The 16,104-nt window shown below is 35.7% G+C and overlaps 1 protein-coding gene across 10 annotated transcripts in view; it reads right to left on the reverse strand.

Annotated features, from left to right (window-relative positions):
* The window catches only part of LOC123866772 (zonadhesin-like), a 28,504-nt gene extending 12,430 nt beyond the window's left edge, over positions 1–16,074 (reverse strand). For 5 of the 10 annotated variants that reach the window (XM_045908457.1, XM_045908459.1, XM_045908462.1 and 2 more), the window contains exons 1-17: positions 15,987–16,074; positions 10,821–11,012; positions 10,037–10,228; positions 9,494–9,679; positions 8,603–8,800; positions 8,016–8,213; positions 7,460–7,645; positions 6,927–7,124; positions 6,249–6,446; positions 5,645–5,830; positions 5,107–5,304; positions 4,044–4,235; positions 3,132–3,326; positions 2,411–2,611; positions 1,522–1,716; positions 648–842; positions 81–263 (exon numbers count right to left, since the gene is read on the reverse strand). In XM_045908457.1, coding sequence (XP_045764413.1) covers positions 81–263; positions 648–842; positions 1,522–1,716; positions 2,411–2,611; positions 3,132–3,326; positions 4,044–4,235; positions 5,107–5,304; positions 5,645–5,830; positions 6,249–6,446; positions 6,927–7,124; positions 7,460–7,645; positions 8,016–8,213; positions 8,603–8,800; positions 9,494–9,679; positions 10,037–10,228; positions 10,821–11,012; positions 15,987–16,056 — 3,163 coding nt within the window. In that variant the 5' untranslated portion in view covers positions 16,057–16,074. Of the gene's footprint in view, positions 1–80; positions 264–647; positions 843–1,521; positions 1,717–2,410; positions 2,612–3,131; positions 3,327–4,043; positions 4,236–5,106; positions 5,305–5,644; positions 5,831–6,248; positions 6,447–6,926; positions 7,125–7,459; positions 7,646–8,015; positions 8,214–8,602; positions 8,801–9,493; positions 9,680–10,036; positions 10,229–10,820; positions 11,013–11,907; positions 12,048–15,986 lie in introns of those variants that run through there. The other 5 variants (XM_045908455.1, XM_045908458.1, XM_045908461.1 and 2 more) reach the window with 5 other exon arrangements.
* Between the last annotated feature and the right edge of the window lie 30 nt (positions 16,075–16,104).

The raw sequence follows: 16,104 nt of genomic DNA on the forward strand, positions 1-16,104 counted from the left end.
AATAAAAAATTGAATAGGTAATTTTTACTTGGCATTTTTAAATTTTTTATATACTTAAAATTATTAAATTAAATACTTACAGCAGTCTTCTTTTGATATGCACTCGCCAATTTTGTTTCTGAAAAAACCTTTTTTGCAACGACATTCTTCCCTGCACTCTTTAGTTTGTGGAGGACAACAATACTTTTTACCGATACTCTCACATGTCTGAGGAGGGCAATTAAGACGACAGCCCCTAATCTCATTTTGACCAAAGCAATTTACTGAAAAATATTAAAAATAATGAAGTACCTATAAGTAATTATAAATATCATGATATTGAGACAATTCTTACTATTCTGTATTCCTTAATAATTTTTAGGGTTTCGTGACCCACTGTGGGTGTCAACGGAGCCACTAAGCCTTCACTGCTCGTCTGTCCGTCTGTTTGTCAGCGGGCTGTATCTTATGAAACGTAGAGCCGTGAAGCTAGAGAGTTGAAATTTTCAAAGTGTATATATTTCCTATTAACACTATATAATTATAAAAATTACAAAATGGCGCCATGTACATTAAAAAAAACTGCTATTTCTTGTACGATGGTACGGAACCTTTCATGTGTGAGCCCGACTCGCACTTGACCGGTTATTAAGATTGTTGTTACTTACTGGGGCACTGATCAGCAGGAATGCAAGTGCCGTCATCCGCTCGAAGTAGTCCCTCTTTGCAACGACATCCTTCTCTACAACCTCCCTTAATCAAGTTTATACAAATTTCTCCCGGCTGAGAACAATTCCATCTGCCACAACCACCGTTCACACAGCTGTCGTATACTTCATCAGCTCCACAAATAACAGGTTTTGCTGCAAAGAAGAACTTTTGGTATTGTATTGTATCAGAATGCAATTATACCTATATTCATCCTTATACTTTTTACTTTCACGCCCGTGTACAAAATCAATACATGTAAAAGCCATAAAGAAACATAGTAGATTTACACACAAAATTACATTGCACCCCCGCAGGGGAGGAAGGGACGGTGCGACAGGTTGAGAAATAGACGGACTATCCTTGTCAAATCTAGTAGCACCACTGAACTGCCACGGAACCCCAGTGAGTGAGGCTGATTGAAAACAACCAATTCACAGATATGACGATTGGGATGGTTGGTTTTGATTGATTGGTTTATTGAGATGGATGCCACATGTCGGAAACCTTGTGAGCCAGATCGAGATACCTGCGTCTTTATTAACCCCCGACCTAAAAAGAGGGGTGTTATAAGTTTGACGTGTGTATCTGTGTATCGGTGTATCTGACTGTGGCATCGTAGCTCCTAAACTAATGAACCGATTTTAATTTTGATTTTTTTTTGTTTGAAAGGTGGCTTGATCGATTGTTCTTAGCTATAATTCAAGAAAATCGGTTCAGCCGTTTCAAAGTTATCAGCTCTTTTCTAGTTACTGTAACCTTCACTTGTCAGGGATGTTATAATGTTTTAATTTTACACTTGTTATAATATTTTGTTGATGTTTTGAAACTTACGGCATTGGTTTTTGGGAATGCAGACACCTTCCCTGTTCCTGTAGTAACCATCAATACAACGGCAACCAGGCTTACATCCTACGTCGCCAGGTTGTAGAGGAGTTATACAATTAAAAGCTATCCCCAGAGTAGCACACGTTCGAGGTGGACATGAGGCAGGGCAAGTATCATAGATTTCATTTATTCCACAGAGAGCTAAAATATAAAGACCTTGATTAGATTATGTGATTTTCCTTAATGTGTTCATCAACAACAGAACCGGCTATAGACGGAATATAATTGGCGAGGATAAATTTGGGTTTGAACGGCTTGTTGCTAGGTAAATACATGCAACTGACTGGACGTATTGTGTAAAGATTGCAATTCAAAGATCTCGCTGCGCTTGTTCATTTAATAACTTTTAAGCGAATATTAGCATTAAAAAAATTCTAATTGTTATAAATTGAACAAAAAACAAGTGATCATTCATCGGTGGGAAATCCAAAATAACCGAAAACGAAAACCGTGAATCCTTAGAAAACTTAATTTCGAGAGAATTAGACGAATGTAGTTAATGTATTCATATTTAATTATAATATTATTATCAAGTTAAAAAATAAATTTACATTTTATTCTACAAAATATTATATACATAAATACCATATTCCAAGTTTAGACTAAAGGGTTATGGAACTAGAGTACCTAAATAAAAGACACTGTATAATGTATTTTACATATTTTATTCTCTCGTAGGCTAACTCTTATACATAGGAGGATATTAAATTATATGTAAATGTGTTTGTCTCTTTTTAGTGTCACTTTTTCGTTCCATCGAGTTTCGAATCACAACGGCACTAAAGAATTTTACTTTGAAAAACTGAGATTATTTTGTGAACTAATTGTTACTTACGTGGGCACTGATCAGCAGGAATGCAAGAGCCGTCGTCTGCTCTCAGGTATCCGTCTCTACACTGACACCCAGCTCTGCAGCCTTCCTCACCCACTAAGACACAAGTATACTCTGGTTGCGAGCAATTTCGCCTGTCGCATCCACCATTTATACAACTATTGTATATTTCATCTGGGCCACAAATAATAGGTTGTTCTCCAGCTGTATTAATTAAAAAGCGTTGTTCAAAAACTTAAAACATTAATGAAAAATGAATAACAGTAAAATTCACCCAGATCTTCTGGATGGGTGTATGTGATCCTTTTTAATAATAATTGTAAAAACAAATAAAATTTAAAGTATCTGTGGCTTAAAAATAACTTCTTTAGGCACATAATGTTTTTAAACATTTGTTATGAAAAACTTAACAATTAATAGTTTTGCTTGTCTTTCTGTTTATCCGGGCAAGATTATCTTCAAAACGACTTAACCAATTTCGACGGGATATTAGAAAACATGTTATATTTTTATATTTGGGATATTTTTATTTTTATCCCAGACAAATAGAGGGCTTTTATGGAATTTGCATACAAAATAAAACCAAGTGAACGAAGTCTTTGCTTAGCTTTTGCAGACTTCGTTCACTTGGTTGGTTATACCGTATTGAACTCTCTAGTAAGACACAGTAAAATATAATATACTAAAGTATTATGCAGAAAATAGCACATAAAGCAAAACTTACGGCACTCATTTCTAGGGACACAAACATTTATATCATTTCTATAGAAATTATCAGCGCATCTGCAGCCAGCGTTGCAGCTTGGGTCTCCAGGCTGTGGTGGGCTCTCACATCTGATAAGAGTTTCATTAACATCACATCTACGAGGTGGGCACGGCGCTATACAAGTGTCATATACTTCATTGAATCCACAGACAGCTAAAAAATTACATGTCTTTTTGTGAAACTATGTTTATTGTAGATACGAGTATATTGTAACGGTAAGTGGTGAAAGCCTAGTGGTTAAGACGGCCTCTAATTGAATTGGATCCAGGGTTCGATGCTGGACATGCATCTCTAACTTTTCGGAACTATGTGCATTTTAAGCAATTTAATAGGTATTGCTTGCTTTAACGGTGAAGGAAAATATCGTGAGAAAACTTACATGCCTCATAGTCCTTCATAATGTTCTCAAAGGTATGAGAACTCTGCCGATCCGCACTTTCCCAGCGTTATAGACTTTGGCCAAACCCTTCTCATTGTGAGAGGAGATCCGATGTTAGTGAGTCACTGATGGGTTGACCATAATGATGATGATAAGGATAAGCGCATATCAGTCAATTGTCAACGCTGGTACAGTTATTGAATACGCAGATGGACGATGTGATAGACTTTTGAGATCTGATTTTGGCTTTGCCTTTCAATTCGATATTAATTTTTGCTTGTTGCCTTCTACTTGCGCTACAAGACCTCTCTTCGTGCCAAATATCAAGATCGGTTTTAATGGCGTGACGTTTTGTACTGACTGACTGTAGGACAATAAAGTGATCGTTTATTGGTTCTGTTTATTCATGATGAGGAACGATACGCTAAAAAACTTTATCAACGAGATCCAAAATAGTAATAAAATAACTAAAAATAAATAAAATAACTCACGTGGAGGACAATCCTCTATCGGTATGCAAATATTGTTATTATCACGCGCGTAAGCTTCCTGGCAATAGCACTTTGGGTTGCATTTTTTGTTAATTATGGGACAGTTTGTTTGATTCTGTGTGCTCAATGTCGCACAGACGTTGTCACAAGCACTACCGCAGGAGAAGTATTCATTTTTACCATTACATTTTGCTGTTGAGATTTTGATTATTCATTTAATTATTCTGTTTCATGATTAAATAATTTATAGTGTAAGATTATTTTAAAAATTGATTTGAATTGTGAAAAATAATATAAAGTTATTAATTTATCTAATGAAGGTAGAAATGAAGATAAAATCGATATTTCACTCATTTACACCCTACACTACTTCTTTCGTTTACACCCTACTTACGGGGGCACTGATCAGCGGGTATACAAGTTCCGTTTTCTGCCCTCAGCAGTCCGTCCCTGCACAGGCAGCCCGGTTTACAGTCTTCATCTAGCATTAGATTGCAAATTTCTTGTATTTGCGAGCAGTACCATACCTATACAACAACCACCATTAACACAGTCTGTAGGTACTTCATCAGGGCCACATATTGCAGTTGGTGGTTTTGCTAAAAAGCAACTAAGTAAGTATAAATCCGTTCTTAGTCATCCCAGGTCAGGCTTATACGGAAGTGTGTCGGTATGTTAATAATTACTACTATTAGTATTTCATGGCTAAACCGCTTAACCGATCTTGTTATTTGGCACAGAGAGGGATTGGATAAATGCGAAGGAAACTTATTGTTCCGGGAAATGAAAGTGTTCCTGCTGAATTTTTAAAAACCTTAGCCCACGTTGAAGTTTATAGATTTGTTTCTGAGCAGAAGTTAGTAATTAATAAACAATTTGTTAGGAGACATCTGAAACAGAAGTACGTCGTCGCAATTCAATAAAGCAACTCATTGGGAGATGTAGAGAGAATCCATAGAACGTAGACTCTTCAAATGACTAATTCATGTAGTGAAACTATAGGTAACTGGTACCGATAGATGGAGACGGCGATGATGCAAAAGACAAGTAAAAGGTCACTTACGACATTGGTCCCTTGTTACACAACAGCCATCATCATTTCTAAAATAGTTATCTTGACAACGGCAGCCAGGATTACATCTAGGGTCACCAGGTAGCGGATTAGGTACGCAGAGAATTAGACTAGGATCTACTCTACAGTCTTCTCCCGGGCATTGTGGAGGACAAACATCGAAGATTTCGTTAGTACCGCATTGAATATCTATGAATAAAATAAAATAATACAATATTATTTAAATCGAGTTTTAATTGAAACTTTAAATAAAGGAAACTAGTGGTAAATACATTTGACTAGTGTTAGAATCAAAAGCTCATTGCAAAAGTTCAAGCTCAGTGCAATCAAAAACATTTCTAGTCTATTCTATCATGCACGAATGAAATGAAGTTGTAATATTCTGAGATGATTTTAAAACTCATCAATTCAACTTGTGCCAATGTCTGTTTTGAAATCTGTGAATGCGGTAATAGAGTTTTCACGAGTTTGCGTACTTTTTTATCAACTATTAACGTGGACTTAGTAAGCAATTACATCACATACTAACTTGGACACTGAGCGATGGGTATACATATTCCGTTTTCATCTCGCAAGTACCCTTCTTTACAAAGACATCCATTGGTGCAAACACTTGGTCTCACGCATATAACTGGCTTTCCAAGGTCTGAACAGCTTCTACGTTCACAAATTCCTTCAAAACATGATGTTGGTATTTCATTTTCTCCACATTGCCCTGTAAAAATATCAGAATCAAGTGATCAATCAGCTTTATAGGTAATTTTAGTAGCAAGTATAAGTAGTAGTAACATATAAATAATTTTTGTGCTATAATTGGAAACCCACAATTTTCCGCCAAACTTAATTTACATATTCTTTGTACCTACCTATATTTTAATTACTTCTTATTGAACCAGTGGCTTTGAAGGTCCCGTTGCTATGTATACAGTGCAAATGATCAGACATACTCGTATTTTGTACATCCCAATTCGAAGATCTCGCTTGTTCAAGTCACTATTTTCTTAACAATTAATAAAAAAGTGAAAATTTTGGTTATAAAGAAACTCGTGAACTCGGTATTCATCAGTGGGAATGTCAAAGCAATCGAGAATCAACTTTGAAATTATTTTGTTATTTTGTGTATTGTTACATACCTGGGCATTCATTTCTAGGGACACAAACATTTCTATCATTTCTATAGAAATTATCAGCGCATCTGCAGCCAGCGTTGCAATTTGGGTCTCCAGGCTGTGGTGGGCTCTCACATCTGATAAGACTTTCATTAACACCACATGTACGAGGTGGGCATGGCGCTATACAAGTGTCATATACTTCATTGACCCCACAGACAGCTAAAAAACGACATGTATTTCTGTGAAACTTTTAACCGAGCTAGTAAGTACATAACAATATTATGTAAAGGTGATAAGATGTCGGCCTCCTAGCCGAGGGGTCCGGCGTTTGATCCCGGACACGAACTTCTCTCAAGAGTCTTGAATCAAGATAGACGCATGTCTTGTAAGATGCGACGCTGAAGTGGCAATGGGCGAGATATGAAGATAGAAAACTGTATTGCACATAAATATAAAACAAATAAACTGAGAACTAAAAACAGTTGTATTCAAAGGCGGCCTTATTGATCAGAGCAATCTTCACCACAACCTTTGATGGAAAGAGAAACTAGTTGTGTTGGATAGTACTTACACGCAATATAAAAAATCTTATTTAGTAGTAAGTATAATCAAACAAATTGCAAAAAACTGCTAGTTCCAGCTCCAATACACTGTAGAACAAACAGTAGGTACAGAATAGAATAAGGAAAATATACTTACGACATTGGTCCCTTGTTACACAGCAGCCATCATCATTTCTAAAATAGTTATCTTGACACCGGCAGCCAGGATTACAGCTAGGGTCACCGGGTAGCGGATTAGTTAAGCAGAGAGTTACACTAGGATCTACTCTACAGCCTTCTCCCGGGCATGGTGGAGGGCATTCATCAAAGATCTCATTAGTACCGCATTGAGCATCTATGAATAAATTAAAATAATACAATATTATTGAAATCGAGTTTTCATTGGAACTTTAAATAAAGGAAACCAGTGGTAAATGCATTTGACTAGCGGTAGAATCAAAAGCTCATTGCAAAAGTGTATTACAATCAAGAACATTTCTAGTCTATTCTATTATGCACGAATGAAAGGATGTTGTAATATTCTGAGATGTTGTTAAAACTCATCCATCCAACTTGTTCCAATGTCTGTTTTGAGATCTGTAAATGCGATAATAGATCTTCTCACGAGTTTGCATACTTTTTGATCAACTATTAACGTGGACTTATTAACCTATCACATCACATACTAACTTGGACACTGAGCGATTGGTATACATTTTCCGTATTCATCTCGTAAGTACCCTTCTTTACAAAGACATCCATTGGTGCAAACACTTGGTCTCACGCATATAACTGGCTTCCCAAGGTCTGAACAGCTTCTACGTTCACAAATTCCTTCAAAACATGATGTTGGTATTTCATTTTCCCCACATTGCCCTGTAAAAATACCAGAATTAAGTAATCAATCATTAATTAATAGGTACTTTTAGTACTACTATACTTAGTAGTAGTAACATAAATATAAATAAAATAATTCATAGTAGGTATCTATATTTTAATGGCTAGTTATTGAACCAGTGGCGTTAAAGGTCCTATTGCTAGGTGGAGAATGCAACTGATCAGACGTATTGTGTGAATCCCAACTCGAAGACCTCGCTTGTTCAATTCACTATTTTTAAACAACTAATAACTTCACTAAAAAGTGAAAATTTTGGTAATGAAAAATTCGTATGAAGACATTCATCAGTGGGAATTTCAAAAAAACCGAGAATCAACTTTTAAGATTATTTTGTGAATTGTTACATACCTGGGCATTCATTTCTAGGGACACAAATATTTCTATCATTTCTATAGAAATTGTCAGCGCATCTACAGCCAGCGTTGCAACTTGGGTCTCCAGGTTGTGGTGGACTCACACAGTCGAGAAGAGTCTCGTCAACATCACATCTACGAGGTGGGCACGGCGCTATACAAGTGTCATATACTTCATTGACTCCACAGACGGCTAAAAAACGTACTTCTGTGAAACTTTTATCCGAATCAATACATCGTAATATAGTGTACAGGTATGTGGTGACAGCTAGTGGTTAAGATGTCAGCCTTCTAGTCGGGAGTCTGGCGGGGTTCAATCCAAGAAACGAACTTCTTTGAAGAGTCTTGAATCCAAATTGCAAAGAACTGCTGGCACCAGCTACAGTATACTGCAGACCAGGTACAGAGTACAGGAGACAAGTATGAGGATAATATTCTTACGACATTGGTCCCTTGTTACTCAGCAGCCATCACCATTTCTAAAATAGTTATCTTCTCTTCAAATGACTAATATCAAGAAGCAAAAGTATAGATACCAGTTAAGACGGCGAAGATGCAAAAAACAAGTAAAAGGTTACTTACGACATTGGTCCCTTGTTACACAGCAGCCATCATCATTTCTAAAATAGTTATCTTGACACCGGCAGCCAGGATTACACGTAGGGTCACCAGGTTGCGGATTAGTTAAGCAGAGAGTTACACTAGGATCTACTCTACAACCTTCTCCCGGGCATGGTGGAGGGCATTCATCGAAGATCTCATTAGTACCGCATTGAGCATCTATAAATAAAATAATGTAATATAATTATTGAAAGAAAACTAATAGTTTGCAGGCAAACTTAATAAACCTATTCTTATAGAATATCTGAACTATTATTGGTTCTATTGAACCACTGCAGTGGTAAAAGTTTGTTTGAATTAAAAACTTTTCCTAGTCTATTCTATGATGCACAAGGCGCGGCACAAAAATTGAAATTTAGTTTTCTGGTAGGATATTCAAATCCATCCATCCATCTCCCTCCCTGAATACCTCCTCAGTTCAGTGGTTTTAAACGTGTGAGATTCCGGATTCGATTTCCAGGGGCAATTTGGAAAATTTTTATTTCTAAATTATCTCTGGTCTGGTCTGGTGGAACCATCGATGTATAGGAATGCTTTGGCCGAGGCTAATTACCACCCTAACGGCAAAACGGTGAAGTTAAGCGATTTAACGTTCATTACAATGCCATGTAGAAACCGTTAAGGTTTCATAAAACTTCTATTCCTCTTCCAAGTTATCATCACTTACCACCAGGTGAGATCGCTTCGCTTATTCGATTTAAAAAATCTAGTCCCTTACCTACCCATGTCTGTTTTGACATGTGTTTATACAACAGGGTCTTCGACAATGAGTACGCATGGAACTATGAATCAGCGTAGCTTACTACTTTTTTAATACCTATCACACATAGAGCTATCACATCATATACTAACTTGGACATTGAGCGATTGGTATACATTTTCCGTATTCATCTCGCAAGTACCCTTCTTTACAAAGACATCCATCGGTGCAAAAACGTGGTCTCACGCATATAACTGGCTTCCCAATGTCTGAACAGTTTCTACGTTCACAAATCCCTTCAAAACATGATGTTGGTATTTCATTTTTCCCACATACCCCTGCAAAAGATCAGAATCAAATCATAATGAGCTTTAAAGTACTAGTCTAGTAATATAATAATTGTAGTAACTGAAAGAAGATAAAGGTATCTATGGTTCGCGATAGGTCAACATGGCAATCGGGGTGGGTATGCTCCGCACACCCGCACAGCTCCCGCGCTAAGCCGGTGTGGGATAGCGCTGGTGACGAACGGGTGTGTGGGTATGTCTTAAATAAACGTAATTTTATCGTTAAGGACGTGGCCAAGCTACATTTGTTAAAAGTGAGTATGAGTATGAGTGTTGGAGTGTGCGAGAGAGAAGTAAACTTAGCTAATCACAGCGCCTTAACTTTTTAACAACCATTTACATACTAACTTGGACATTGAGAAATTCGTACACAAACTCCGTTGTCATCTCGCAAATACCCCTCTTTACAAAGACATCCACTGGTGCAAAAGCTTGTATCCATTCTCACACATGAGTATGGCTTTCCAATTTCGGAACAGTTTCTACGCTCACAAACCGATTCCAAACATGACGTTGGAATTTCATTTTTCCCACATAACTCTGTGAAAAAGAAAAAGATCAAGTGAATAATTACTTAGAACACCCTGATAGATTTAGTTTTAAGTTAATGTAATTATTTATATCACCACTAACTATATTATCATCTTACAAATCCAACAACTGACTATCAAAAAGTTTTCAATAGTACCTACTTTGAATAAATGATTTGACTAAGACTTTATATCTTATCACCTTGATGACTGTCCGTCTGTCATCAGTTATCGTTTTCTGCAAACTGCTCAGGTTTCAAAGTTCTAATTTTTTTTTTAAGGTCGATTTCTCACTAAGACATTACAATGGCGCCACCGGTCACTACCTGTCTGGTTTGGCCACCAGCGCAGAGGTTGATTGCGTTTGCCGTCATCAGATTGATTGTACAACCAAGTGGAAGCCAGTGAGGCGCCCTCCACAGAATTGTACTATATATTTTGTTGGTAGCGCGACTAGTTGCAGCACCACTGCAGCTAGTGAGATAGCGATCACTACGGTGGATATCATATCAATGATTTTAGCGAAATCACACCGAAATTAATTGAGCAAACCATATTCATATAACAAACGCTCAACCTTTTGATAATATTATATCACTAACTTGGACACTGAGCAGCTGGTATACAAATTCCGTTTTCATCTCGCAAGTACCCTTCTTTACAAAGACATCCGCTGGTACAAAAACTTGTATCCGGTCTTACACATGAGTATGGCTTTCCAATGTCACAACAGTTTCTAAGTTCACAAACCGCTTCAAAACATGACGTTGGTATTTCATTTTTCCCGCATTGCTCTGTAAAAAAAGGAAAAATCAAGTCAAAGGTCATGCCTCAGACTTGTGGTGTCTTCAGCTATCGAACTATAAACACGAGAGCAGACACCAGGGTCGTTAAAGTTACAAAATGGTCGTCGAAGAGTTAACACTGCTTTTGCTATACATACGACGACGTACGGCATCACTGGTAGTGCAACTAGTGGTTTAGTGAGTGACATGTCAAATTCTACTAAGTGTGGTATGGTATACATGTAAAAGTGTGGATGTTTGAATGTTTGTTACTCAATCACGCAAAAACGGCTGAACGGGTATGGATGAAATTTGGAATGGAGATAGATTATACCCTGGATCAACACATGGGCTACTTTGCAATGCAACTCAATTAATTTCGATGTGATTTTAACTAAAAATCTTTGGTATGCTGCCTCACTAACTAGGGCATCAAATCGCACTACTGACAAAATGTATACAGCTCTATGGAGGGTACCTCGCCTGTTTTCCACCCGGTTGCGCAACCAATTTGGTGAAAGCGACTGGAATTATCAGGTGGTGGCGCAATCACTAATATAATATTTATAGAGTTACTAGCCGATGCCCGCGACTTCGTGTGGATTTAGGTTTTTAAAAATTCCGTGGGAACTCTTTAATTTTCCGGAATAAAAAGTAGCCTATGTAATCCAGGATAGTATCTATCTCCATTCCGAATTTCAGCCAAATCCATCCAGTAGTTTTTGCGTGAAGGAGTAACAAACACACACACACACACACACACACACACACACACACACACACACACACACACAAACTTTCGCCTTTATAATATTAGTGTGATTAGAAGTCTTCAATTTTATTTTTCTAGTTAATTTATTAACCTTAACTTAATTTAATAATATGTAGGTATAGATAAGCAAACCTGTACAAACATCTATCACAAAAACAAGTCCTATTAAAAACAATAGAATATGACGCAATCTTTTCATCATTGATACAAAAGCATGTAAACTATTATGTTTTTTACACGTGGTTCAACAAAACGTCTTATTTGTGTGAGCAATGCCCACATTATGGACCATTATTAAAAGTTACTGTAACCTTTATCAATATCACGACTAAAATATACTTAAATAGCGGAGTTATTATATTTATTATAATGACCATAATAATCTTGATATTATTATTTTTAATAGGTAGGTATCTGGTATATCCATAAAAACAGCATTTAGGTACCTATTAGCTTCTAATGTAATAGGAACATGGTTCAATTTTATTTACATTTTTCTTTGAATTTTATTTATTCCTGTATCCAAAGTCAAGTCCCAGTTTATCACTTTTGGCGTTTGAGTATTTAATACTTAGTGCTTTTCATATAAGAAAACAGGTTAAATGTGTGACTTTTTTAAATATTTTATGGTAAAACATTACTCTTCTTCTGATGCAGTTGGGTAAAAATAGGAATATTATTCAATATCTATGTGTTCAATATTTTAAATAATGCAGCCAGTATTCTTGGCACCAGTCCACGCGAGCATGATTTGTATACTGTATTTACCTATGTATTTGGTAGGTACTTAGATAAGGCTAGCTTTAAGCTTTACTGTAATGTTATCAATTAAACAATTAAGTAATATTCCAATTTGTTTTATTCCGTTGGTAGGTACCTCAATGTTCTTTTGTGAACAGATTCATAAAGCAATTTAATCGTTAAAGTTTTTTTTTAATTTAGGTATTCATTTTGTTTTCAATGGAACCAGCGTCACTCGGAGCACGCAAACATTGTAGGCGCCTAGTTGATTAATGGAATAGGTATAGGTACCTAAACAAACGCGAAAACATCTGATCAAACATTAATTTATTATTTACAGAAAAAAATACTCTAATTTATGTTTGACGGCGTTGTTGCCTAATACTTGTAATCAGATGGAAACATATTTTTTGTCGTTTTGACCTACTATTTTTTCGCCATATTTAAAACGGGGTCCCGGGCTTTCGGAACTTTCGGAATTATGTAGGGGAGAGTGTGGATGAAAGAGCCAGTTTTGAATAGTGTAAAAAAAAACACACTTTTACTATATTATTTTCAAATGAAACTAGGTTTTCTTATAATCACTTTAATTGGCAATGTTATAAAATAAAAATAAAGAGGATAACAACGCTGATAATCTCTTATATAAATAGTTTAAAAAAAAAAGGAAATCGGCTCTTTCATAGCAGCAGGTCAATGAAAGAGCCACCATGTGTTATGAAAGAGCCAATACCTACTTTTGAGGTACTAAACGGTTTTTTATCAATTAAAATTATGTTAAATATTTAAAACCAGATTAATACTAAGCTTACTTTAGTATTTCTATGAAAATCACAATTTTTAAACAGTCTCAGTAATAATTAAACATTGTCTTAATCAACAATTAAAACTTTTGAACTTTGTCTTAGTCAAAAATTAAATAATTAATAAAAATTTGTCTAAAAACATAAAATAGAGCCCTTTTTCGTATTCTTATTCTATAACTTAAAAAATAAAAACAATATAAAAACAATTTAAAATTGAAAAAACATTTTTGGCAGAAGAAATTAATCACCCCTTTAAGGCCACACGATAACGCTAACGCTGTTCTATTTATGGACTGATTTCCAGCAAGCACTTCTTTTACAGCCTCTTCTATTGCAGCAGTTGTGGGCCTTACCCGTTTTTTAGCTGTTGACGCTTGCGAAGACATATCTTTTTATTCTGAAACATATATCATATAATAATGAAATAACTAAAATTAAAAATTTTGGACACCCCCGACCTCTATAAATATGACTGGTAGTGAATGCCATTAGGCATTAAGTCCGCCTTTTGTTTTTTTTTTTTGTATTTTGTGCAATAAAGATTAAATAAATAAATAAATAAATTATAGCTAAGAACAATCTCTATCACATCAGTTATCAAACAAAAAAAAGAACCATCAGAATTAGTCCATTGGTGTACGATCTACGTGGCCATAAACACACACACACACACAGAGACAGACACACAGACACACACGTCAAACTTATAACACCCCTCTTTTTTCGTCAGGGGTTAATTAAAACTAAACGATGTATTGAATGAGCCAGTTTTCGTGTCATGAAAGAGGCGGCTCTTTCAAAGCATAAATAACTGGCTCTTTCAAAACACGACGCTTTTAAAAATATAACTTCAAAAAAAAGGCACTATACCAGAACGCTGATCTGATATTATTTATGCAAAACAAGGGCAAATATATAGACGCCAATACTGTATATCAGTTTTGTCAACTTATGCAATACCCTTTTTGAAAAAAAAGATGAAAGAAACACAAAGAAACTTACTTTTTGGCTTCCGAATTTTCGTAACAGTCCTGTGAGGCCATTTGCTGTCGTAGAACTGTCAAATGTTTGTGGGTAACAGCTATCAAGTGTTGCCATTTAAGGAGTAAAATTAAACTTTGGTATAATATCAATAAGTAATGGAAAATCACATCGGCTCTTTCAAAGCCTGGCTCTTTCATGCACACTCTCCCCTACGTTGCTTTAACAGTGAAGAAAAACATCGTGAGGAAACATACATGCCTGAGAATTCCTTTATAATGTTCTCAAAGGTGTAGGAAATGTGTCCATCCGCACTTGGCCAGCGTGGTGGACTATAACCTAAGCCTTTCTTTTTCTGAGAGGAGACCCCCCCTGCTGAGCATGATTCAAGTTCTAAATTTTTTCAAATCAAAGAAGCCTCTATTTTTTTTACAAAATACAAATCTTTCTTAAGACGCTAATAGCACGTGTCGCTTTTAGATTTCATGTACAAAAAGGTTTATTTATTTATTTATATTATTTTTGTACATCATTTGTTCTTATATTAGAATTTAAAATAAGTAGTCAGGATTATTTGTCCTTTCGAGAAAAAGTGTGTTCATGTCCTTTAAATTCTGTTTTTTTTTTTTATATCGATCAAACGTTCAGGGCAGTCACCTCAAGTAAGCGTACGTTTATGAACATTACCAGCACCAGAGAGAACGCTTAATGCGTTGTCGGCTTTTTAAGAATTTGTCGATCCGCCATGAATAGCCCTATATTGAAATCAGAGGGAACATCACCGAAAGGAGGTGGTTCCAAAGGAAGAGGTTGAAATTGGTTTGTGTGGCGTGCGGTGCGGTAGTAGAAAATAGTGGAATAAGCTTAAACTACTTTTTAGATCACTTCTGGTTTTAAAGGTGGTAGAGCACGCAAAGACAGCTTACGTTAGAGAACCACTGAGAAGTAAGCTCTCTATGTTTTATAAATTGATGAAGCTTGATTATCAAATGAAACAATCATTCTGTTAATTCATTGTTGTCGGCTTATGCCACTTTTAAAATATCAAAATTAAAATCAAAATGTATTATTTCATGTAGGACCACTAGTGTTTCTTATTTTACGTCTGTGACTCTAGTGCCGGTTCAAAATGAAGGTTCTATTGAGAAGAGCTGGCAAGAAACTCGGCGGATGCTCTTTTTAAATCAAAAAAGTTAGAATATGTAATAAAACACTACACCATCTTGTGAGCAACTGAAAGCTCAGCCAATTGCTTCCACGCAACTTTGTCACTTCACAATGTATCATGAAATCAAAATCAAAACGATGCAAAAATTTAAATTTTGAAATTTACGTGACAATTTTAATAAACGATTCAGGAAAAATCCTCCCTATTCATTTAACGTAGTATTTAGCTTACAAAGTTTTAAGGATTTCAAAAATATCCAATTGGTATGTACTTAACTCAATAAACCTAAGTATTCGATTAAAAGAACTCTCGTATAGTAGATATTATTTCGGCATCGTTACTGAAGACAAAGTGTCCTTTCAAAATTCAAAGTGTGATATTATTTTTAGAGAACTCATTTTATCTAAATACCTAGTAAAAGAGATATTATTTAGGTACATCTACGATAAATTTATTGTTAAGTACATAAAAATTAAACAAGTACTTTTAATTCAATTCATATAAATATATGATACCTGAACCTGAGGCGAAAACGAGTTTCACTACACAAATAGATATTGTCGTATAAGCAAACGACTTCAACATTTCACCGTTATTTCTAACCGTCTGTTCAATTATCAAAAGTACACTCAT

Source organism: Maniola jurtina, chromosome 7 (assembly GCF_905333055.1).
Source record: "Maniola jurtina chromosome 7, ilManJurt1.1, whole genome shotgun sequence".
Taxonomy (NCBI): Eukaryota; Metazoa; Arthropoda; class Insecta; order Lepidoptera; family Nymphalidae; genus Maniola; species Maniola jurtina.